General features: G+C 25.4%; 1 protein-coding gene across 1 annotated transcript in view; it reads left to right on the forward strand.

The window, feature by feature from the left end:
- LOC113366045 (small conductance calcium-activated potassium channel protein) overlaps nt 1-26,172 on the forward strand; it is a 156,913-nt gene that overhangs the window by 89,980 nt on the left and 40,761 nt on the right. Inside the window, exons 6-7 of the mRNA XM_026607596.1 lie at nt 2,211-2,346; nt 25,921-26,031. Of these exons, the coding sequence (XP_026463381.1) occupies nt 2,211-2,346; nt 25,921-26,031 (247 nt within the window). The remainder of the gene's footprint in view (nt 1-2,210; nt 2,347-25,920; nt 26,032-26,172) is intronic.

Here is a 26,172-nt window from a genome sequence, read left to right on the forward strand (position 1 = left end):
AATTTTTATTTTTCTATTTTTTATTATGTTTTTAAATTTCAAATTCTTTAATTGAATTTTTTTGTTATTTTAATATCTCGAATTTTATTAATACTTATTTTAAATTTTAATATCATTAGATGTTATTTAATTTTATTGTTGATAGTTTTGTATCAATATAATTTATATTTTAACATTTAAAATTTCCATATGTAATTAATTTTTGTATTTTACATTTAATTTTTTTTTGTTTAAATATTGATTTCTAATTTCATAACTTTATTTTAATATTTATTAAAAATGCAAGTTAAATTGTTAAATTACTATTTTTTGTTATTGTAAAATCTTATTTTTTTTATTTTAATAATGCTTATTTTAATTTTAATTTAAAAATTTTAATATCATTAGCAATTTAATTTTATTATTAATAGTTTTGTATCAATATAATTTATATCTTGAAATTTAAAATTTCCACATCTAATTTATTACTTATTTTATACATTTTTATATTTTTTGTAAAAAAGATATTAAATATTTATTTATATAACTTTTATATTTTAATTTTAATTTTATATTTTAATATTTATTAAATATCTTAATTTTTTTAAATTTAAATTTATTAAATATCTTTAATTTTTTAAATCTTATTTTTTTTCTATTTTAATAATACTTATTTTAAATTTTAATATCATTAGCCGCAATTTAATTTTATTAATAATAGTTTTGTATCAAAATAATTTATATTTTAACATTTTAAACTTTCATATCTAGTTTATTATTTATTTTACATTTAATATTTTTTTTTTTAAATATTGATTTTTTAATTTTATAACTTTATTTTAATATTTATTAAATATTCAAGTTAAATTGTTAAATTACGATTTTTTGCAATTTTAATATCTTAATTTTTTTATTTTAATAATACTCATTTTAAATTTTAAAATCATTTCCATATCTAATTTATTACTTATTTTACATTTTAATATTTTTATTTTTTTAAAAAAGATCGATTTTTTAATTTGATAACTTTATTTTAATATTTATTAGATATTAATATCTAATAACAAGATAATAATTAATTATTTTTAATTCGATTTATTAGCATTTTAAAAGTTTTTTATACTTATTGTATTTTTAATTTTTATTAGTTATAATTTTATAATCTAATATTTCAGTATTATAATAATACTGAAATATTAAATTAAATTATAATTTATATTTTAATAAGTTTTGAATTCTAGTTCTTTCTTATTCATAAATCATGAATTAAATAATATTAACCCTTTACACTCGCTTATTCCGGAATTTAGTATTTATTTACGGCATTCGAGTAGAAAGGATTAATTTTATAATTTTTTCTATCATCATAATTTTATGCTTTATATTTTCAATACTATATTATTATTATATAAAAAAATGTATTATTTTTTTATTTATTCATTAATTTTTCATTTATTATATATGTTGATTATATTCATTTGTATATTATATTTAGGGTGGTCCTTAATATGGATTTTTTTGCTTCCAGGGGCTCAAATGCTTTCAAAATGATGAAAAAAAATTCTCTGAAAGTTTTAGCTCTTTATATTAACTTTTAGATAGTCCGCAATTCAATCAAAGTTTCTTATAGAAATAACATGGGTAAAATTCAATTTTTATTTAGAATTTCCATAACTTAGCGACGAGTGAATCAAAATTTTGAGAATAACGTTGTTTTTGCTTATTTTGATCACAAATAAAAAGTTTACAATAGGAATTTAATATATTTTATTAAGTAAGTATTCACTTAGATCGAAGAACCAAGAAATTTTTGTTTAATTGCGGACTATCCTAAAGTTAATATTTGAAGCTGAAACTTTCAGAGAACTTTGTTTTATCAATTTGGAAGCTTTTGAGCCCCTGGGAGCTAACTTATGTATATTTACATCACATCTACATTCATTTTATTTACAAAATCACCATCGCCAGCTCTCTGTCTACCATCAAACTTCGTGCATAACTCACAAAACAAAATTATCGTTATATCCATTAACCAAACATTTACCAACTAAAACTTTTATTAACTGCATCTTTTACTACGTCAAACTCGTCCGTTTAGTACGGTGGAGACATCTCCACCGTATCTCGTCGAATAGATTCTGCAATCGCAAAAACACTAACGCATTTTTTTCTCTTTTTTTTATCGCCTTTGTCCATTCGATCGAATACCGAAAATCGTCAAATCTTCAAAGATTCCATGATGAAGAGCATGCAAATTTGTTGAATTCGATGTGGCTAACGGCCATCACTTTCCTTTGCGTCGGATATGGCGACATTGTGCCCAACACGTACTGCGGAAGGGGCATCACGCTTACGTGCGGCATGGTGGTAAGTCATAAGATAAATGACTCATTAATGATAGATTTTTGTTATGTTTGTAGTAACGTCCGGAATAGGCGCCTAAAGTACTGGACCGATTTTGAATTTTTTTGGCTCAAAGTGTGTGTTCAAGTCAAACTTAGGTTATAGGCTATATTAAAAATCTCAGTTCATATTCGGCATATCAAAATTTCAGCAAATTCCTTTAATTTTGACAGTTATGAATTTTAAAAAGTATGTGAAATGACACTTGTCAATATTTCTGTTGATGTATGTGCAAGAAATTTGATTAATTTTACTTTACTGTAAGTTTGTGTCACGTGTCACGATGTATATCCGCAATGTACTCCTAAACTACTGAACCGATTTTGAACTTTTTTGGCTCATTTTATGCATTCAAGCCCACTTAGGTTATAGACTATATTAAAAATCATCGTTCGTACTGGAAATACTAAAATTTTAGCGTTCTATTAATTTTGACAGTTATGAAGTATGTATAATGGCAGTTGCCAATGTTTTTGTTTTATGTACAAGAGATTTGATTTAATGTAAGTTTGTGTCACGTGTAAGGATGTTTGTCCGCAATGTACTCTTAAACTACTGAACTGATTTTGAAATTTTTTGGCTCAAAGTGTGCATTCAAGTCTAACTTGGGTTATAGGCTGTATTAAAAATTTTAGTGCATACTGGAAATGTTAGAATTTTAGAAAATTTCTATTAATTTTGACAATATAAAAAACTCATTTAAATTTTGTAATAGGCTTGGAAGACGTTTGTATGTGCAAGAAATTAATTTTGTGTAAGTTTGTACAACGTGTCACGATGTTTGACCGCGATGTATTCCTGAACTAATAAACCGATTTTGAACTTTTTTGGCTCAATATATGCACTCAAGTCCAACTTAGGTTATATGCTATAACAAAAATCCAAGTTCATACTGGAAATACTAAAATTTCAAAAATTTCTAATAATTTTGATAGTTACGAATTTTAAGAAAACACTGCAAACTGACAGTTGTCAATATTTCTGAAAACTTCGAAGCAATTTGATTTGTGATTTACACTACAAGAAATTTGTTTAAAGTTCATTTAGTGTATAGTTTGTAAGACTAATAATAATTTCGTCAGAAATAGAAATATATAAACTTGAGGAATAAAAAATATTTTTCCGACTTGTAAACAAAAGATGATTGCGATTAATCAGATCACTTTTTGTTTTATTCAATTATGGCTAGATGTCAGGAGGATGCCACAAGTGTAAGTTTGTGTCACGTGTTAGGATGTTTGTCCGCAATGTACTCCTAAACTACTGAACCGATTTTTGATTTTTTTAGGTCATTGTATGCTTTCAAGTCCAACTTAGGTTATAGGCTATATTAAAAATCCAAGTTCATACTGGAAATGGTAAAATTTTTAAAATTCCTGATAATTTTGACAGATAAATTTCAGAAAAACACTGCAAACTGACAGTTGTCAATTTTTCCAAAAACTTTGATACAAATTAATGACTTGATGATTAATGACTTATTTAAATTTTGTAATACATTTGAGACATGGATGTGTTTGCAAAAAAATTGTTCAAAGCTAATTTAGTGTGTTTGTGTCACGTGTTAGGATGTTTGATCGCAATGTACTCTTGAACTACTGAACCGATTTTAGATTTTTTTGGCTCATTGTATGCATTTACATGCAACTTAGGATATAGGCTATCCTAAAAATCCAAGTTCATACTGGAAATATTAAAATTTTAAAAAATTCTATTAATTTTGACGGTTACGGATTTTAAAAAGTATGTGAAACTTTGAGAAATTGGTTTGTGATTCACCAAAAGGTCCCAGAGATATTACAAATCACAATATAAAGTCGTTTGTAAAAAAAATTGATAAATGACATTTAAATTTTGTAATTGACTTGAAAGACGTTTGTATGTGCAAGAAATTGATTTAATGTGTTTGTATAACGTGTTACGATGTTTGATCGCAATGTACACCTGAACTACTTAACCGATTTTAGATTTTTTTGGCTCATTGTATGCATTTACATGCAACTTAGGATATAGGCTATCCTAAAAATCCAAGTTCATCGTGAAAATTGTAAAAATTTTAAAATTTCAATTAATTTTGATATGAATTTCAAGAAAACAAAACACTGTGGAATGGCAGTTGTTATTTCTTTCTGTAAACTGAGACATTTATTTGTAATTTAGTTTGTATAACGTGGTAGTATGTTTGTCCGCAATGTACTTCTAAACTACTGAACCGATTTTGAATTTTTTTGGTTCAATATATGCATTCAAGTCTAATTTAGGTTATGGACTATAATAAAAATCTAAGTTCATACTGGAAATGGCAGTTGACATTGTAACATTTGAAAGATGGTTGTGTGTGCAGTTTCAAATTAATTTAGTATAAGTTTGTATCATGTGTTAAAATGTTTGACCGCAATGTACTCCTAAACTACTGAACCGATTTTGAATTTTATTGGCTCATTGTATGCATTTACGTGCAACTTAGGTCATAGGCTATATTAAAAATCCAAGTTCATACTGAAAATACTAAAATTTTAAAAAATTCTATTAATTTTGACAGTTACGAATTTTAAGAACAATGTGAAATAGTTGTCTGGAAACTTAGACAAATTGATTTCATTCAGATACGACAAAGTCCCAAATATATTGCAAATCACAATGTAAAGTTGATTGTATAAAAATTTATAAATGACTCAAATGAATTTTCTAATGGTTGTATATGCAAGAAATTTGTTTGAAGTTAATTTAATGTGTTTGAACAACCTGTCACGATGTTTGTCCGCAATGTACTCCTAAACTACTGAACCGATTTTAGATTAAAATTTTAGAAATTTCCATTAATTTTGACAGTAATGAATTTTAAGAACAATGTGAAAAGTCGATGTTTCTGTGTTTTTATAACGTGTTAGGATGTTTGACCGCGATAGGCTCCTAAACTACTGAACCGATTTTGATTTTTTTTTGGCTCATTGTCTGCATTTACATGCAACTTAGGTTATAGGCTGTATTAAATCCAAGTTTATACTAGAAATACCAAAATTTTTGAAAATTTATCAATTTTGACAGTTGTGATTTTTAAGAAGTATGTGAAATTTGTGATTTATATTTCGATTTCACTTTGATAGGACAAGATGCCAAATATATTACAAATCACAATGTAAAAATTGATAAATAACTTATTTAAATTTTGAAATACATTTGAAAGATGATTCTTTGTACAAGAAATTTAATTTAATGTAAGTTTGTATCACGTGTTAGGATGTTTGACCGCAATGTACTCCTAAACTACTGAACTGATTTTGAATTTTTTGGCTCTATATGCATTCAAGTCCAACTTAGGTTATAAGCTATATTAAAAACTTATTAAAAAAGTTCATATCCCAAATATTAGAATTTTAAAAATTTCCATTAATTTTGACAGTTATAAATTTTGAAAAGTATGTGATATGACAGTTATTGTTTCTGAAAACTTCAAAACAAATTGATTTGTGATTTTCCAGAAGGTCCCAAAGATATTACAAATCACAATAAATTCTCAAAAGCGGCTGCACCGATTTTAGGTTTTAAAGATGATCGATATATTTCTATAAGAACTCGCAAAACTAATATATTGACTTATTATTAATTAACTCTATTATATACAGCTAGTCTATACATTAAATTGTGCAAGTGTAAGGAAGTCTTTGAGTACATAATTTATATCCATTAATAGCCATAATTATATTTATTCTGGTATTAATTGTATTTATTAACACCTACAAATATTTATTATCATATAAAAATAGATAATCAAACTATTATCTATCATATGATTATCATTATCTATCAATATATATGTAATATCATATAGAGAGATATAAATATATATATATATATATATATATATATATATATATATATATATATATATATATATATTTTATATATATATATCTATATATATATATATATATATATATATATTTTATCTATATATATATATATATATATATATATATTCATATATACTATATATATATATATATATATATATATATATATATTCATATTACTATATGATATATATATATATATATGTATGTATGTATGTATATTATACTATATTATAATATATCATAGATAATATATCTATTATCTATCATACCGTGAGATACCTTAACTTATTATATCCCTACATACCTATTACTTCTTATAAATCTTAATTTCTATTACTTATATATTTTCCCTATATTATTATTTCTACCTATCTATTGTCTATACCGGGATTTGAACCCGGGACCTCCGCGTGGCGGTCGCGCACCTTAACCACTACTCTATCGGCTACCCCCACTAATAATATTATTAGGACTGCACTGTTGTTACCGCGGTTAATTTTCTAATTAATTGGGTAATTAATACAAAGGCGTCGCGACGAGACGCTTCGAAAGACGATTGATCGTAGGGGTTACGGTGGTGTAGTGGTTAAGGTCGTTGGCTGCCACGCGGCAGACCCGGGTTCGAATCCCGGTAGGGTTCGGAAAAATTAGCGTTTAAGAAACATAGGTGTAAGATTAGGAATAATATTGGGCGTGTAATGTATAAGGGGTTGTAGGCGTATTAAGCGTATTAAGCGTATTAGGCGTATTAGGCTTATTAGGCGTACTATATAGGTAGTTAAAAAGCGTACAATATAGAATTTAAGGTTTAGTGAATATGATATAGGTAAGATACCTATAATACAAGAAATGCGTATTATATGATAATCGTTAGCAGAATTTTAATACGGGTACTGTATAGAATGCATTTTTATTGTTATAACAACTCTTTAAATATTATTTTTTTCATGACAAATAAAAGATGTACGTGGCATACCTCAACATTTAGTTTTTGCAGTTTATTAAATAATTAACTTCCCGTAGGGTAGTTATAGTAATGGGCCGAAAATCGAAAATGAAAATTTCAAAACGACGTTTTGATGGTTTCTGAACATTTTGGCATACCTCAGAAAAATGGATGTGTGTGTGTGTGTTTTGTATGTCCGCATTTTTTCGTCCACGTTTTCGGGCGCACGGATCAACCGATTTGAATGGTTCATAAAACATTCGATCCCTATTAATAGGGAGATGTGCAGATTAGTTTTTGGCAAAGGCAGGTCTAGCAGTTACGGAGATAAAGAGCAAAGAGTGTAGAAAATAGAAATCGAGTTTATGAGAGAACTGAGTATCGGATTTGAATGATCTAAAAAACATTCAATTTATAATGATTGGGAGAAGAGGTGATTAGTTTTTGGCAATGACAGGTCCCGCCATTTCGAAGATTCAGAGCTGAATGTGCAAAAAATGGCAGTTTTTGAGAAAACTAAGCGTCCGATTTGAATGATCTAAAAAACTTTCGGCCTGTATTGACAAAAAACAATTACTTTTGAGGATAAAAAATTATTACATCTTTTTTTATTTTCCATAACATATTTTTGTAATTTTGGATCAAAAATTCAAAAAATTTAAAAAATTACCAAGACTAAGCACAGTCTAAGCGCCACTCTGGTACAAATGTTTACCCAAGTGCGTTTAGACTGTTTATGTAAAGGAGTATTTTTTCAATTTTGTGAAAAAAACTATTGAAAAATGTGAAAATGCCGCCAAGCTAAGCACAGTATAAGTGAAAATGTCGCACAGAATTATTTGCAAATGCGTTTAGACTGTGACTATGGGAGCACTTTTTCAGTTTTGTGTAAATTTGGCAACTATTTTTTTTTTTTGAAATTGAATTCGAAATAAAATGTCGATTGTTAATGTTCTGGAGATAAATTGATTTAATTATAATTTACATTTGATTTGCTCAGATATAACAAGATTGCAAAATTAATGAAAGTTACATTATATTTGTAATAATATATTTGAAAACGTTTAAAATTTCTCGAATATTTCATTACAGTACGGGAAGTTCCAGCAGTTTGCCTCAAGGCACGATGCCATACACCACTAGTTTCTATATTATTTGTAGTTTCTATAAATTGTTGAAGTCATTAAAAAGGAAAATTTTATATGCAAGGCATATAATACAGCTATTCAAAGAATGAGATTATATCGCCAGCGAATAAGTGAAAAAATACAAGCAGTCAATGAATGTATGTTAATTTTAATTACATGAAGTTCTTCAAACACCATTGTTACAGGATGAGTTAATTTGCAAAAACAATATTTGTTTAGGCGTTGTTTAACATAATCCACTGTGTGAACGAATATTATAGAATTTATTAATCAGCAATTACTTCATTTCTCTAAAAAAGGTTCATTTCTAAATGCTCATTCCAATGACAAACCGATCATGTCATATTTGAAGTATGACTTTAACTACATTATTGTTTTTGAATATTATACATATTTTTAATGCAATCATAAATATATAATTTATAATTTATCTTTATATAAATGTGTATAATGGTTGACGACACTAATAAGTGTGTGCATCACGAGTGTTACCAGATTACTGATGAACATTATTCAAAATTGTTATATGATGTATTTATTTTTACTTAAATGCCATCTTGTACAGTAGCAAATAAGTTTTACTTTTGTGACCAGCTCTCTGTCTATTACAAAAATAAATAAAGTCCTTGCCATCTCTATATCACTCGACGTCGTAGTAATTATTATTCGCTCGGCAGTTCTGAATTAAGTGCTAGTACGTTTTTAATTACGATTTAGTACTCTTCTGCCACAGGCAAGAAGACGAGTTTTTTTTTTTAATTTTGTCGAATGATAGAAATAAATTCTAGAAAAGGTTTTGTACATGTCTCGGAATGAAATCTCTGTCGTTTGTACATGTCGGAGGAGTTTTATGTTTGGAGATGGAGATCGCTCCATCGTTGCATATTTTATTTGAAAACTGGGGAATTTGATACTCGGCAATGTAGATATTAACATTAACTAGCTGTAAGTGGAATTCTGTCTTAAGGCAATTAGGGCATCGTGCCTTAAGGCAAATTGCTGGAGCTTCCCGTACCGCAATTCAAAATTCGAGTAATTAAAAATAATCAATAATCAATAAAAGTTGATCGATGATTTGAAACTTTGAATAGAATTTAGAACTATATTGAATCATTCTATCTTAAATCATTTATTTTGAAATATATTGGAAATTCTGAACTTTTTTCCAAAGCAATCGTACTGCTTTAACTGCATAAAGACGAGATGTAAAAGCGCGTCAGCGCCGCGTCGCCGTCTAACGCGTAAACATTGGTACGGAACCCATAGGAATGTAAACAAAAATTATACTTATTGTTAAAATCTCTAAAAAATATCTGATAATTTGATGTACATATGTCTAATGTTCATTTTTGACCGCCAAATGGCTCATTTTTTTACTTTTTCCTCCATATCTCCAAAGTCGTTGGACCTGCCATTCCAAAAATTTGAACAGTAGTTCATTTAGTCAATACTAATAAAATGTTTTTTGAATTATTCAAATCGGACGCTCCGTTCTTCTAAAAACTGAGCTACCGTTTTCGGCACTTTTTGCCCCGTATCTTTGGAACGACTAGACCTGCCTTTGCCAAAAACTAATCAGCACGTCTCCTTATCAATACGAATCGAATGTTTTTTGAATTATTCAAATCGATTGATCCGTGTTCCCGAAATCGTCGACGGAAATTTGTATCCGAACATACATAAATACACGCACACACACACACACACACACACACACACACACACATACACACACATACATAAATTTTTTCCAAGGTATGCCAAAATGTTCAGAAGGTTTTGAAACGTAAAGATATATAAACATTTTCATTTTCGATTTTTTTGCGATTACTATAACTTGCCCTACGGGAAGTTAATAATACAATTAAAGTCCTAATTTTTCAAAATCTTAATTTTTGAAAATTCTCATTTTTTTTTAAAAAAAAACTCAATATTTCAAGTCTCAATTTTTGAAAAAAATCCATTTTTGAAAGACCTAATTATTTGTAAAGTCAATTTTTAAAGGTCTCAATTTTTTAAAAGTCTAAATTTTTGAAAAGTCTAAATTTTTTAATGGTCTCAATTTTTCAAAATTCTCAATTTTTCAAAACTTAAATTTTAAAAACTAGTAATATTTTTAAAAGTCTAATTTTTTTAAGCCTGATTTTTCAAGTCTCAGTCTCAATGTTTTTAAAGGCCTCAGTTGTATTTTAAAAGTCTCAATTTTTTACAAAATCTAAATTTTTTTAAGTCACAATTTTCTGAAAAAATCTCATTTTTTTTTAAAGAACCGCATTTTTTTCCAAAACGCATTTTTTTAAGTCTCAGTTTGTGAAAAGTCTTTAAAATAAAAAAATGTATATATTAGCTGACCCGGCTAGTTGTCCTGTACCCATGTCTACAATTGAATAGTTTTAATTTTTTAAATTTTCTATACTAATATTTATCATTTAGTTAAAAATAATCAGTGTTTTTTACTCTACAGCTAATCTAGAGCGAAATGAATGGAAATTTTAAGTACTTATATTTGTACATCTGTCAAACTGAATTATTAATTTCATCTGCCAAACATATAAGAATCACTAAAAAAATTGAGAAACAAAATATTGATTTTTTTTCCTAATTATTATTTTCATATGACTGTTATTGTTAAAATACTTAATAATTAGTTAACTAAAAACTTATAATTTAAAACACTTAAAAATTGTGAAACAAAATTTTAATTTTTTTTATTTGACTGTTATTGTTAAAATACTTAATAATTAGTTAACCAAAAACTTATATTCTAAAAACACTTAATAAATTGTGAAACAAAATATTTCCTCCATCAAAATACCTAAAAATTTGTAAAAGAAAAAAAAAATTGTAAAAATATTTAACAATAATAATAAAAATGATAATGATAATATTAATAATAATTACAATAATATAAGACACTTAAATTTGTTAAAATATCATAAAATAACCTAAAATTTGTTAAGTAAAATAATTATATTGTAAAAGTATTGTAAAGATTATTAAAATACTTATCAATTTTTTTAAAAAAATACTTGCAACAAACTAGTTATATTTAAAAATAATTATAATTAACTAAATATAAATAAGTTTATAATAAATAAATTAAATAATAAATAAATAAGTAATAAAATAGCTAATAATTAATTAAATTACATTGAACCTATAAAATATTGACTTGAGCCTTATTTATAATATTATTACACCGACGGCTTGTAAAATTATTAAATAAATAAATAAATATACTGTATTTTATACCATTTTAAATTTTGGCACATCTCAGCTGTTTTTCGGCAATAATAATGTAGACATTACATTTTCCTTGTATATTATCTGTTCTAATATTATCTAGGCTCATAATTTTAGCTGAATTCAAATTTCAAGTGAATTGACATTTCTAGCAGAAGACCGTTCAAATGGTTTCAAGGTCAAACAATGATAAGTGTTTTTTGTAATTTTTGCCATTTATTTCTACAATATTACTATATTTTTATAATTCATAACATCTTCAAAACTACCCTTAACAAACTTTAAAAACAATTATCAAAATCCGAATAACCGTATAGAAAGAGTTTGAATTCATACATACATTCGTTCATAATTTTTATATATAAAACAGGACATTAGTATATTTTATTTAAATGATTTATCTATGTTAGAGTTTCAAACTATTCTACTGATGGGTTATTGAATTGTTTATTATATTTAGATCTACTATATTGTTTATGCAAACATTTCGAAATGTTAATCTGCCTTTATGTAAATAAATCAGCAATTAAGCAACGCCTGAACTACTCATTTAACTCGGTGGAGACGTCGACTGAATATGAATTGAAATACATGGAAATTTATTTGCATATACATAGGATAAACCACTTTATAAACAGATGTATATATATATATATATATATATATATATATATATATATATACTATCTGACCCGGCAAACGTTTTGCTAAGTAAGGTATATTCAAAACAATTTCTAAAGAATCAGAAAAATTAATACATTTAGTGTATAAGGATGTTGTTTAAATGCTATATACAATGAGGTATTATAAAAACAAAAAACCCCATTAGTTTGTCTATATTTTGTCAATACAATCAAACTGAAAGATTTATACACTTTCTATAGAAAACATAGTATAATCCAATCGAAATCTTTCGACTTATTGAATACGTTTCAAGTTTTTCAGATTCTTTTTGGATTTGGGATTTTGTGTATAATTGTAAATAATACTTCTGAGCTTATACAAAATTTTCAAATTTTTGCGAAGAGAGATAGAAAATGAATTAAGTATTTCTTCTTTGACCTGCTTTTTAAAAAGTTTCAAGTAACATTTCATGAATTAGAGTAAATTTAATAAAAAGTATATATGTAGAGCAAAGGACCAATTTTACTTTGAGCAAATATTAATTATATTATAAAAATCAAACCAATTATATCACAACAAATAACACATTTCGAACGAACAATTATCTGACTACGTTCAGTAAAAGTACCAGCTACTTCATCATTGTAAAAATTTGATGTCTTTCAAAAATTTGTTATCTAGACCTTTTTACCCCATAGATAGGGTAACTGGGAACGGCCAGGTGGCAAACAGGTTTAATGTCTTATTTTAATTTCAGAAGTATTCTACAAAATAATTACACTTTTAACTAATGCTAAAAAAACTACCAACGAAAGAAAATACTTTTATTATGGATTTTTAAGAAGAATCAAGGTTATAGCTGGTTATATATCTTTTTTCCTCTACTTTCAAATATTGTTGTTAAACAATGCTTAGCTTTAATGGTTTTTGACACATCGGTGGTGGACCATTTTAACCCCGGGTCTTCATAAATTACTATTTATTTTTCGATAAATTCTGGGAAATTATAACTGGGAAAATGTTATTCGACAAAATGTCCCTTTAATCGATACCAAATTTAGGTTCTGAATTTAAATAACATAAATAAAAAGTACTATAACCTAGAAAATGTTTTATAAATTCCAATGAGTATAAAATTATACAAATGAGATCTTTCAGAGCACCGTGTTTGAAAAAAATATGCCAAAAAGTGCATTTTCATATTAACATTTCAAAAAGATTGATATTTTGAGTTTCTAGTAACACTTGCGGCCCGTTTACTAACGTTTTTGTATATAAATAAAACTGCGAACAAATCTACTTACTACAATTTATTCATAATTAAATAATATTCACGTAAAACATCCTATTAAACGTAATTGAACATCATCTGTCAAAAACGTTTGACATTTGACGTATTAGCCACCGTCCATTGTTTTATTGAAATTACGCTTCTACAAAAAATTTCAAATTAAAAATGTAAAGTTTCTGCGCGATTTTGAAATAATATCTCACCTTTCCGACAACTTACTGATTAGCAAGAATTTTTCAAGACTAAGACTGGCCAAATCAGTTTAGCCGTTTTCATACTCCATTCATATATATAAAATATAAGAAGATATATATATATATATATATATATATAAATATTATCGCTCGACTGTTCTGTAATATTTAAATATTTCTCTTCGGATCAGAAATCGCGCCACAATCTAAAATTCCATCTATATGTTAATTTTGGGTCATAACACTTCTTGCAAAGACAGAATAGGCATGATTCGTCTGATGAGGAAATTATAAAGTTATCCTTGATTTTGATAGAAATTCTAAAAATCTCCTTTTCATTGAATTATTCGAAATCAATGATTCGGATTTCGATTTTAATTCTAGATAAAGGACATTTTTTTATTTGCAAATTTCATTTTTTTTAATTTTCAAAAAAAATTTTATTATCAGAAAGGATTCGGATATTAATTTTAATTCTAGATAAATAAATTTTAGAAATGCAATTTTTGGGTTAAAAATTCAAAAAATCACCCAGGCTAAGCACATTCTAAGCGACAATCTGGTACAAATGTTTTCGCAAGTGCGTTTATACTGTTTCTTTCCGGGAGCATTTTTTCAATTTTGTGAAAACTATTGAAAAATGTAAAAATGCCACCCGTTAAGCACAGTCTAAGTGAAAATGTAGCACAAAATTATTTGCAAGTGCGTTTAGATTGTGACTATACGGGAGCACTTTTTCAATTTTGTGTAAATTTTAGCAACTATTTTTTTTTTGTAATTGAATTAGAAATGAAATGACGGTTGTTATTGTTGATTATATGTGATGTTAATTATACATACACTACTAGTTTTACAAATCTACGTATTAGGGTTTATACAAAAATCGACATTTCAGAAAACCGGATTTCGAATTTTAATTTCACTAAAAAACCGGTTTTAACCAGTTTTCGAATTTTATATAGAAAATAAATTTTTGCTCGAATACTCTGTAATTTATCCGCAAATTTAGTGTAATTTAGAGCAGTATTTGACTGAATTTATTTATTGTTCAATTTTATGGATAGTAAACAAAATTATTTTAATTTTAATTAGTAGAACTAAAAAATAATAGTTTATCTTGATTAAATAACTTTGAAAATAATCATTCGTTATTCATGCATCATTTTCACAAATAAGAATGAAAATGTTTTTATGATAGTGAAAGGAAAGTTTTTGAATAAATAAAAATAATACATTTCTAAATAAAAAAATCATTAAATTAAAAAATAAAAGTAAAAAAATATTAGATACATGTTGATACATACTTGTTAATATCAATTTTAGTTTTAAAAACAATTAAGCTAAACTCGGGTATTGTCTGTTACGAGAAATTTTAATTAATTAATTTTAAACATTCTAATTGTTTTTTGTTTAATAAAATATGATTTAAAAAAACTGAGAACGTCTATCGAAATGCTACTTAGACGTGTCTTTTGTTTACTCACAAAATTTTCTGAAATAGAAAATACTCTCATACTTGCGACCAAATTATGCTTAATTGTTTTTAAAGCCTTATATAATAATTCTAAGTTTTTTGTTCTTTAATTTGTGGCTTCTAGGGTTTAAAACTCTTTTTTTTAAGTTTGAGTAGTGGAAGTCACTTCTTCAAGAAGAAGTCACACTGATTTAAATTAATATATACACTGGTATAAAAATCTAAATTAATATATACAATACTTTTTTGGAAACCATTGCGGACTGATAAGATATTAAATGCTATTGCACCGATATGATTTCAAGAATCAGAACGCTTTCATCTATCTTTTATATTTGGCTATATTTGTCATTTTCCATTTATACAGTGAAAACCGATTTTTTCACTAAAAAACGGTTTTTGAATCCCATAATTTTGCCAAAAAAAACGGATTTTAAAATCGGTTTTTGAAAACCGACAAACCGTAGTTATTATACATACACCACTAGTTTTACAAATCTACGTATATTTTGTTACCCTAGTTCTCTGTCTACTAACGATAATAGTTTTGCTCATAGTCAACTGATCTCTCCACCGGACTTATTATGTGGTGACAAAGACTTATCTGCTGACACTCCGGCACCACTTGGAGCATTTGGTTTAATTCCAAAAGTGCTTTACAAGTAAAACTACTTTACTTTAAGGTCGACATACATATCTAACGGACCGTTAAGGATGATAAATTGTCACATCGAAACGTTAGAAGTTCGTAATATCATCATGAAAGGGTGGAGATGTATCCACCTGATTTTTTTTTTATTCGCATAGTTTTGCCAATGAAAAATATTTAATTTTTATGTGTTTATATTTTTAATCCTTAACATTGATGTTTTACTACGTTTTTGAAACAGAAGAGATTTCATGTCAACGAACTGCTCTTTAGGGATTTCTCGATAATAATAGGATTATGCCAGATTTAATTATTTCGAAGTATCGGATAACGGTTGAGACGTTCGGAGTGAATAGAATTTATGTTTATATATTTATATATATAAATTATAAGTATTATATATATATATATATATACATATATATATTAGGTTGCCCTTAATATAGATGTTTTCGAATTTCTTTGCTCCCAGAAGCTTAAATGCTTCCAAATTGATAAAAAAAAAATTCTGAGAGTTTTAGCTCTTAATATTAAATTCTATATATATTTTATATTTATTTATTTTATATATTTTTATATTTTTTATTTAGATATATATGTATATATATATATATATATATATATATATATATATATATATATATAAATATATAGTCCGCAAATTTATTTATTTTATATATTTTTTATTTATTTATTTTATATATTTTTTATTTATATATTTTATATAATTTATATATATATATATATATATATATATATATATTAGGTTGGTCCTTAATATGGACATTTTCGAATTTTATTGCTTCCAGGAGCTCAAATGCTTCCAAATTGATAACAAAAAATTTCCTGAGAGTTTTAGCTCTTAATATTAACTTCTATATTTTATATTTATTTATTTTATATTTATTTATTTTATATATTTTTTATTTATTTATTTTATATATTTTTATTCATTTATTTTATATATATTTTATTTATTTTTTTATATATATCGTTCGCAATTCAATTGATAAAAATTGCAGTAAATAACTGTAAAACAAAAAATTTTCGTCAATTTTTATGAAACATTCTTTAACGATATATATCACGGTACTATAGAACATACTAAAATATTACGGCCTTACGACAAGTAGTTTTTAGTGATTTCAAAAGTTCATCAAATATTATAGTCAAAAATTTTAATTTCACAAATTGAAAAGTTAAAAAAATAATAATTTATACAAAAAGTTTATGAAAAAATGTTTTCTTTTTTAATTTTTTTTTAAAAGCAACTATTTGTATAATGTTTTAATTATTGAAATTTTAATGTTTTAATTTTTATTTATTTTTTAAATTAAAATACTATTTTTGTCTATAAAATTAAATATTAAATAAAATTGTTCAACTAAAAATAAAATGTTTTAACATTTTCAAAGAATACCTAAATTGCTAAACATTAATTTAATTTTGAAAAATCACAAAATACTAAATTTAATAAAATATACAGATACAGAACACAAAAAAATATTTAATAATTTTAAAATTAAAGAAAAACTAAAAATTTAAGTATGTATAAAAATTTACCAAATAAGAACTTTATTTTCGTAATAATAAAACTTAGCTCAAAAATATTTTTTTAATATTGTTAACTTTGTTTGTAACTAATTACTCTTTTAAGGTCGCTAATTGCACTCTCTACAATATTCATCTCTATAGTTTCACTATTTGTCTCTAACAATATATAAAAAAACTTTATTTTCTAAATGATAAAAATTATCTATTAAACTATCTATTAAAATTAAATTATCTATTAAACTTTGTCTATAGTCTTTTGTTTATTGTCTCTAATTACACTCTCTACGCTATTTTTTTGTATGTCACTATTCATCTTTCACAATATAGAATCTACTCACATACTTACATTATTGTTTTGTTATTGAGCATATAAGTTTAAAACAAATACATTTATTAATTAATTAAAACATTTATAAAATTGAGTCGTGTTTTAAAATTTACGGTAAATTCAGAAATAAACATTATTTTTAACTTCCCGTAGGGTAAGTTATTGTAATGGGCCGAAAATCGGAATTGAAAATTTTTACATTTCTCGACGTTTCGAAGGTTTCTGAACGTTTTGGCATACCTCAGAAAAAATGGATGTGTGTGTGTGTGTGTGTGTGTGTGTGTGTGTGAGTGTGTATGTATGTATGGATACAAATTTTCGTCCACGTTTTCGGGCGTACGGATCAACCGATTTGAATGGTTCAAAAAACATTCGATTCCTATTGATAGGGAAAAGAGCTGATTAGTTTTTGGCAAAGGCAGGTCCAGCCGTTTCGGAGATACGGAGCAAAGAGTGCAGAAAATAGAAATCGAATTTTTGAGAGAACGGAGTATCCGATTTGAATGATCTAAAAAACATTCAATTAGTAATGATTGGGAGAAGTGTTTATTAGTTTTTGGCAAAGGCAGGCCCAGCCATTTTGAAGATACGGAGCTAAATATGTAAAAAATGGCAATTTTTGAGAGAACTAAGCGTCCGATTTAAATGATTCAAAGAACTTTCTGCTTGTCTTAACAAAATAATTGATTTTGAAAAAAAAAATTTTGTTCCATTTTTTTTTTTTTTTTATTTAGTTTTTTGTATATCAAAAATATTTCAGATTTTATTTTTAATTCTGACTATAGTACTAATATACTTTCAACTCTGCAAAATGCAAATAATTTCAACTCTGCAATTCAGTTTATATAATTCTTATCAATATTAGACAATGTTACAATATTTATAATAATCTATTTGAAAACATTCAGTATTCCACGAACATTTCGTTACGGTACGGGAAGTTCCAGCAATTTGCCTTAAGGCACGATGCCATAATTGCCTCAAGACAGAATTCCACTTACAGCTAGTTGAAATTTATGGTGAGAATTATTTTCTGTGAGAATTTATTGTTGTATCCATACAAAATAATAAAAGTTAACAAAAATTTGAATTTATATATTATATGCATTTTATTTAAATGTGCTTAAATTTTGAAAAATATTAACAATATTCCAAATTTCTTCCAAAAATAAAATGTTTTTACAAAAATCCATTTTCTTCGTACCTAATTGATTTACAGTTTAGCAATATATCCAATGAAAGCTATTTATTGCCGCAGCTTAATTGCGGTTAATAGCTAAGAGCAGCAATAATTTCGTATTAGCTGGGATAACACTTATCCATGGTATTCAATTTGGATTTGGAAATAAATCCAAACGGATTTTGAAATAAATCCAGTCGGATTTATAATAAATCCAGTCAAATCGAAGTCTTCTTGACACGTGCGTGGATACAAGACAAAAAAAAAAATGGCTAAAATGATAAAATAATGTAAAATAGTATAGTAATAAATTATATATTTATAATGGCATTAAAAATATGTACAATATTTAGAAACAATAATGTAATTAAACTCATTCTTCAAATACGACATGATCGGTTTGCCATTGTAATTAGCATTTAAATATGAACCTTAATTAGAGAAATGAAGTAATTGCTGATTAATAAATTCTATAATATTCGTTCACACAGTGGATTATGTTAAACAAAGCCTAAAATAATACTATTTTTGCAACTTCACTCATCATATAATAATTGTGTTTGAAGAACTTCATGTAATTAAAATTAACATACCTACATTCATTGACTGTTTGTATTTTTTCACTTTTTCGCTGGCTATGTAATCTCATTTTTTGAACTGCTGTAATATCTGTTTGGCTAAAAAATATTTTCCATTTTAATAAGTTCAAAGATGTATAGAAACTACGAATAATATAGAAATAATTTCTAATCAATAAACTTACGTTTAGTACACGACACAAATTTTTAATTTGTTTTATCATTTTCAAGGAACAGGGTAAAATATTGTTTTGATTCAGGAATTTTATATTAAATCAAGATTTGTACTACGATGTAACTTTAAAATGTTTATTTATCTATGCAGATTTCTTTTTTGATATCTTGCCGGTACGCATACAACGACAGATTTCAATTAACATACGCGACGACTAATCACAATCGACCCAAATAGAAATGATATCATCGAAAGCGAATGACGTACAGTTCGGGCGTAACGCTATTTCCGTTGCATTCTCACCGAGTTACACCCTAGTCGCGCCTAAAGAAGTTTTATTTCAAAAATATAAACACGTGATATCTTCCCTGCTCCTCGTGATATTTGGTTATTTTTTGTTTAAATCTTTTTGTTTTGTTGAATTGTGACTGAATTATAACTAGATTCGAAAATCTCCACCTATTAAGATTGCACTAGATTCTTTTAAGAATAAAGATTCTTTTGCAAACTCGTATATTTTTTAAAAACAAATAATATTTATTAATAACTAATAGACAATCTTACTAAAACTTGACAATCTGACTTGCCTCAAGGCTTAGGAATTGTTCTTAATTTACTATTAATAATAAAACATGATGCACATTAGGGTTTATACAAAAACCGACATTTCAGAAAACCGGTTTTCGAATTTTAATTTTACTAAAAAACTGGTTTTCGAATTTTACATAGAAAATACATTTTTGCTCGAATATTCTGTAATTTATCCGCAAATTTAGTGTAATTTAGAATAGTATTTGACTGAGTTTATTTATCGTTCAATTTTATAGAATTAAACAAAATTATTTTAATTTTAATTAGTAGAACTAAAAAATAATAGTTTATCTTGATTAAACAACTTTGAAAATAATTATTTGTTATTCATGCATCTTTTTCACATAAGAATGAAAATATTTTTATGATAATAAAAGGAAAGTTTTCGAATATATATTTTAAAAAAAAAAAATCATTAAATTAAAAAAAATAAAAAAAATAGATACATACTTGTTAATATCAATTTTAGTTTTAAAAACAATTAAGTTAAACTATTGGTATTGTCTATTCGAGCAATTTTAATTAATTAATTTTAAGCATTCTAATTGTTTTTTTGTTTAATAGTATATAATTTCAGAAAATTGAGAACGTCTATCAAATTGCTACTTATGCGTGTCTTTGTTTACTCTCAAAATTTCATAAAATAAAAAATACTGTTTAATAAATTCTACTTGCGACCAAATTCTAATTCTAAGTTTTTTGTTCTTTAATTGTGGCTTCTGGGGTTCAAAACTCTTTATTATAAGTTGAGCAGAAGAAGTTGCTCTTCAAGAAAAAGTCACACTGATTTAAATTATTATATACACTGGTATAAAAATCTAAATTATTATATACAAAAACTTTCTGGGAATAATTGCAGACTGATAAGATATCAAATGCTATTAAACCGATATGATTTCAAAAATCAAAACGCTTTCATCTTTCTTTTATATTTGGCTATATTTGTCATTTTCCATTTATACAGTGAAAACCGACTTTTTTCACTAAAAACCGGTTTTAGAATTCCATAATTTTTGCCAAAAAAACGGTTTTTAAAACCGGTTTTTGAAAACCGACAAACTCTAATGCACATGCATGTATTTGCTACTTTTGAATGTATATCACATTTATTTGAGTTTGTTTTTTTTATTATTGCATGCTTATTATAAGATGAATTAATTTATTTACATTTTACAATCTGTCTAAAGAAATCAATGGCGATGTAACTCAATTATAAATTTATTTATATTCGTTCTATTATATAATAAATCCTTGTATTATATAATAAGCCCTTGACATGAACCTGAAATAAGATCTATTATTATTGATTACGGCTTGCTTATGAATAAATAAATAAACAAATAAATAATAATGACTCTAAACCTGCAGTAAGATAACAGTAAGAACTATTACTATCTAATATAAGTATAGTATCAACTACTTCTCCGCCTAGAGATTGCGTTACCAAAAACCCAAAGGAATTCGTCTATTTTTCTCAAATTTTTTTTATTGACTATTATTATTATGATGATAAAAAGGTTTCACGATGAGGAACATGCAAATTTGTTGAATGCCATGTGGCTAATTGCCATAACATTCCTGAGCGTCGGTTTTGGTGACATTGTACCGAACACATATTGCGGCCGAGGAATTGCGGTCAGTACGGGCATAATGGTAAGTAATTAATAATAAATGGTAAATAATAAATGGTAAATGTCATAAACATGAATTTTATAAAATCCAACACTAGGAGCACTTGCATAAACAATATTTTTTAAGCTGTTTTTGGGAGCAGATCAAGCGCAATTATATTGCTCCTTCTTGAGTATCTTGAAAACCGATCAAAAAATTTTGTTGTTTTTTTTTTTAAATGCAATAGCTCTTTGTTTTTCCACCGGCACGTAAAATATCGTTTCCCTCATATAACAAGTCATATAAAGTTTTAATGTTTGAAATAAATCTAGGACAGCACCAGCTTTACAATTTATACAAAGTGCAGAAAGTTGCATTCTGCACATGTTGCGAAAAGAATCTCTAGAATATAAATTATTCTACATTTTTTGTATAAACTAGAAATCAGTTTCAATTAAAGTATAGTATATAATTTCAAATCATAAGATTTATTTATATATATATATATATATATATATATATATAATTTATATTGAAATTGAATAGAAAACGAATCCGATTTTTATTGCAGAAAATGTGTATATATTTTTATGAAAGAACACAAAATATTTACAACTTGAAAAGCTGTAAAGAAAAATGTGATGCTGGGAAATGATGAATAGGAATAAAAATGTATATGTATATATATATATATATATATATATATATATATAATACAGTTATTTTTTTATTCATCTGATTCCATTTACAATTTCTTCCTGCAATAAATAAATAAAAATTATTAGTAAATACAGACAATATTTTTATCGTTGATTTTGAATATTTAGTGAAATTTGATCTGTTTTTTTAATTTATATATGATACCTACATAGAAATGTTTTTTTTTTTTTTGAATTTTTTTTTGATTTTGAATAGTTAGTGAAATTTGATCTGTTTCTTTTTTTTGAATTTATATATGATACCTATATTTAGAAATGTTTTTTTTTAATTTTTATATGATACCTACATTTGGAAATGGAATTCTACCCTTCATCTGATTCAGTTCAATTCAACAATATTTTTTTAAAAATTGAGTTAAAAAATATGCAAAAGATATGTTTGCAAGACAATTGGTTTTTTTTTTCAATTTTGTTTGTTCATTGTAGTTTATTTAATTTTTGTGGTTAACTAATTTCAATCCATATGTTGAAATGCGAATTTTTCATTTGCTGCTATTTTACACGATAATAAAATTAACTTCTAAAAGTATTAAAAAATATCACAGAAACTTACAATAATGAATTAACGTTTTGACTCATCTTGTTATTTATTTAGAAAATATCATCTGAATTATTTATTTAGAAAATACTGAAATAAAATAATAAACAATAAGTACATATAATCAACTTATTTATGAAATATATTTTACAAAGTATTTATTCTGTAATCCATCTAATTACTCATTTTTCTAATAAAATCAAAAAGTTCATCAAAAGTTAAATTTAAAAATGAATAATAAATTTCACATTTGAGTTTTCATTTGAGTTATTTTCAATGCATAAAGTACAACTACAAATATTTTAATAAAAATGATACAATATTGCATAATTTGTTTTTTTATTAAATATATACACACATATATATATATATATATAATATATATATATATATATTTGTTATTTTATATTTGATTCAGGTACTTTATGTACAAGATGAGTAAAATAAGGACTAGAAACGTCTGTAAAGTTTATTTTTAAAATAACGTTAAAAAAATTATATAATTATAATACAGTAAAGTTTTTTATTCTCGCATCCATACGATTATGAAAAAAAAAGAACAAAAAACTAATTTATGTTCAACAAATGTATTTTAGTATTTTTTGCGGAAGTTTTGAGTTCTCATTTGATTCATTTTAGTGTATTAACAAAAAAAAACAAAATATTAGACATATATATATTTTTGTTAAATAATATATTTATTTATTGTTTCACAAAATAATTTGGTAATTTATGCGCTGACTATTTATCAAATAAAAACTCAAAACATCTGCAAAACTTATTTTAAAAAAATAATATATTTATGTATATATATATATATATATATATATTATATATATATATATATATATATTTATATATAATATATATATATATATATATATATATATATATATATTATGTGTATATATATTATGTAATATATATATGAATATAAAGTAGAATTAGGTTTTAATTTTTTACTACAAATTCAAAAAATGAAACATATTTTTTAAAAAAATATTTTATAGATCACTATACTATAGTCAGAAAATCAAATGTCTGCTCAGTTTTAATTCTTTTTTTTTTCTAATTTACTACTCTTAATGTAATTTTTTGACTATAATTTGTATTTTTTTAATTCAAGAATGACAAAATATTTTGACATTTAATAATTTGATACTGCAAATATAATAAGTGATATCATTTGTTCTAATTATATAGATTTCCTATCATATTGGCCAAAAACCCTTGATTTTTTGAATTGTCGAAAAAAAAATCTGATTTATAGTTATAGTTAAGAAAATTAACATTTTGAATATGTACAGAGATTTTGAACATAGTCTATAACCTTTGTTACATATAAATGCACACGTTGAGTCAAAAAATTCAAAATCGGTTCAGTAGTTTAGGAGTCTATCGCGGTCAAACATTGTGACACATAATATAATATATATAAAAATATATATATTATATATAATATACATACTTTGGTTGGATTTCAATATATATTACAGCCCTTTATTCAATATATATTACAGCCCTTAAATAAAAAAATTAAGTACATTTATATTCCTACACGTGTCAAACTGAATTATATAATTTAATCTGCCAAACATATATTGTATCTTATATTATTTTAATTTCTGGCACATCTCAGCTGCCTTTAGGTAATAATAATATAGACAATAGTATTTTGTCTACATTATTATTGCCGAAATAATGTGGACAATAGTATTTTGTCTACATTATTATTGCCGAAAGTCTAAGTTTTCTTAATTTGCTTGTCAATAGAGTTCCTTTTCTCTTTTTTTTTGTAGATATTTAATTTGCTCGTCAGTAGAGTCCTTTTCTAATTTTTTATCTAGATTATTAACTTAATTAGTAAAATATCATTTTAGACAATATAAGGACACCACTTTTTCTTTCATTTGTGCGTCAGTAGAGTTCTTTTTTTCCTTTTCTATCTTTTCATTTTTTGTCTAGATTTTTACTTTGCTCTTCAGGAGAGTCTCTTTATTCATTTTTTTATCTATTTGCTCGTCAGTAGAGTCCCTTTTTCATTTTTTATCTAGATCTTGAATTTGTTTGTTAGTAGAGTCCCTTTTTCGTTCTTTTATCCAGTAATTTAATCCCTTTTTTCTTCTGTATCTAGATATGAAATTTGCTCGTCAGTAGAATCCATTTTCTAATTTTGTATTTAGATCTTAAATTTGCTCCTCAGTAGAGTCCTTTTTTTATTTTTTCATCAATCCAGAGTTCTTTTTTTCTCCTTTATCTTTTCATTTTTTTTTATCTAGATATTTACTTTGCTCGTTAGTAGAGTCCCTTTTCTATTATTTTATCTAGTTATTTAATTTGCTAGTTTGACGAGCAAATTGATTGTATATTATTTTCTAATATTACCTAGGCTTATAATTCCAGCTGAATTCAAATTTCCAGTGAATTGACATTTCTAGCAAATGTTTTCAATGTCAAACAATGATAAGTGTTTTTTGTAATTTTTGCCATTTATTTCTACAATATTACTATAGTTTTATAATTCATAACATCTTAAAAATTTTCCTTGACAAACTCCAAAAAGATTTATCAAAATTCGAATAACCGTTTAGGAGAAATATCAAATCATACAACAGTACAGAAAAATTTTATTTATAATATATATATATATATATATATATATATACTTATATGTACGTATGATTTGATATTTCTCCTAAACGGTTATTCGAATTCTGATAAATCTTTTTGAAGTTTGTCAAGGGAAATTTTTATTTTTTAATTTGATATATAAATATATATATATATCAATATATATATACATATATCAATTTCTATTAATATTTCTCTTCCCTTAAGGGTGCAGGGTGCACAGCCCTTCTGGTGGCCGTCGTCTCTAGAAAGTTGGAGCTGACACGTGCCGAGAAGCACGTGCACAACTTCATGATGGACACTCAGCTCACGAAAAGGGTAAGTGATGGCACGAAATTATCTCGAACACACTTTGAATTTTGGATTTAAAACACGTACAAGGGTACATTAACTCACCTGAGTAATAGTTTGAGAAGCAACAGGGTAGTAGGATAAAGGATTGTGGAAGAAGGGCTAAGG

This window comes from Ctenocephalides felis, unplaced genomic scaffold (genome assembly GCF_003426905.1).
Source record: "Ctenocephalides felis isolate EL2017-DRISC unplaced genomic scaffold, ASM342690v1 CF-g0.4_SCAFFOLD_01170, whole genome shotgun sequence".
Classification (NCBI taxonomy): domain Eukaryota; kingdom Metazoa; phylum Arthropoda; class Insecta; order Siphonaptera; family Pulicidae; genus Ctenocephalides; species Ctenocephalides felis.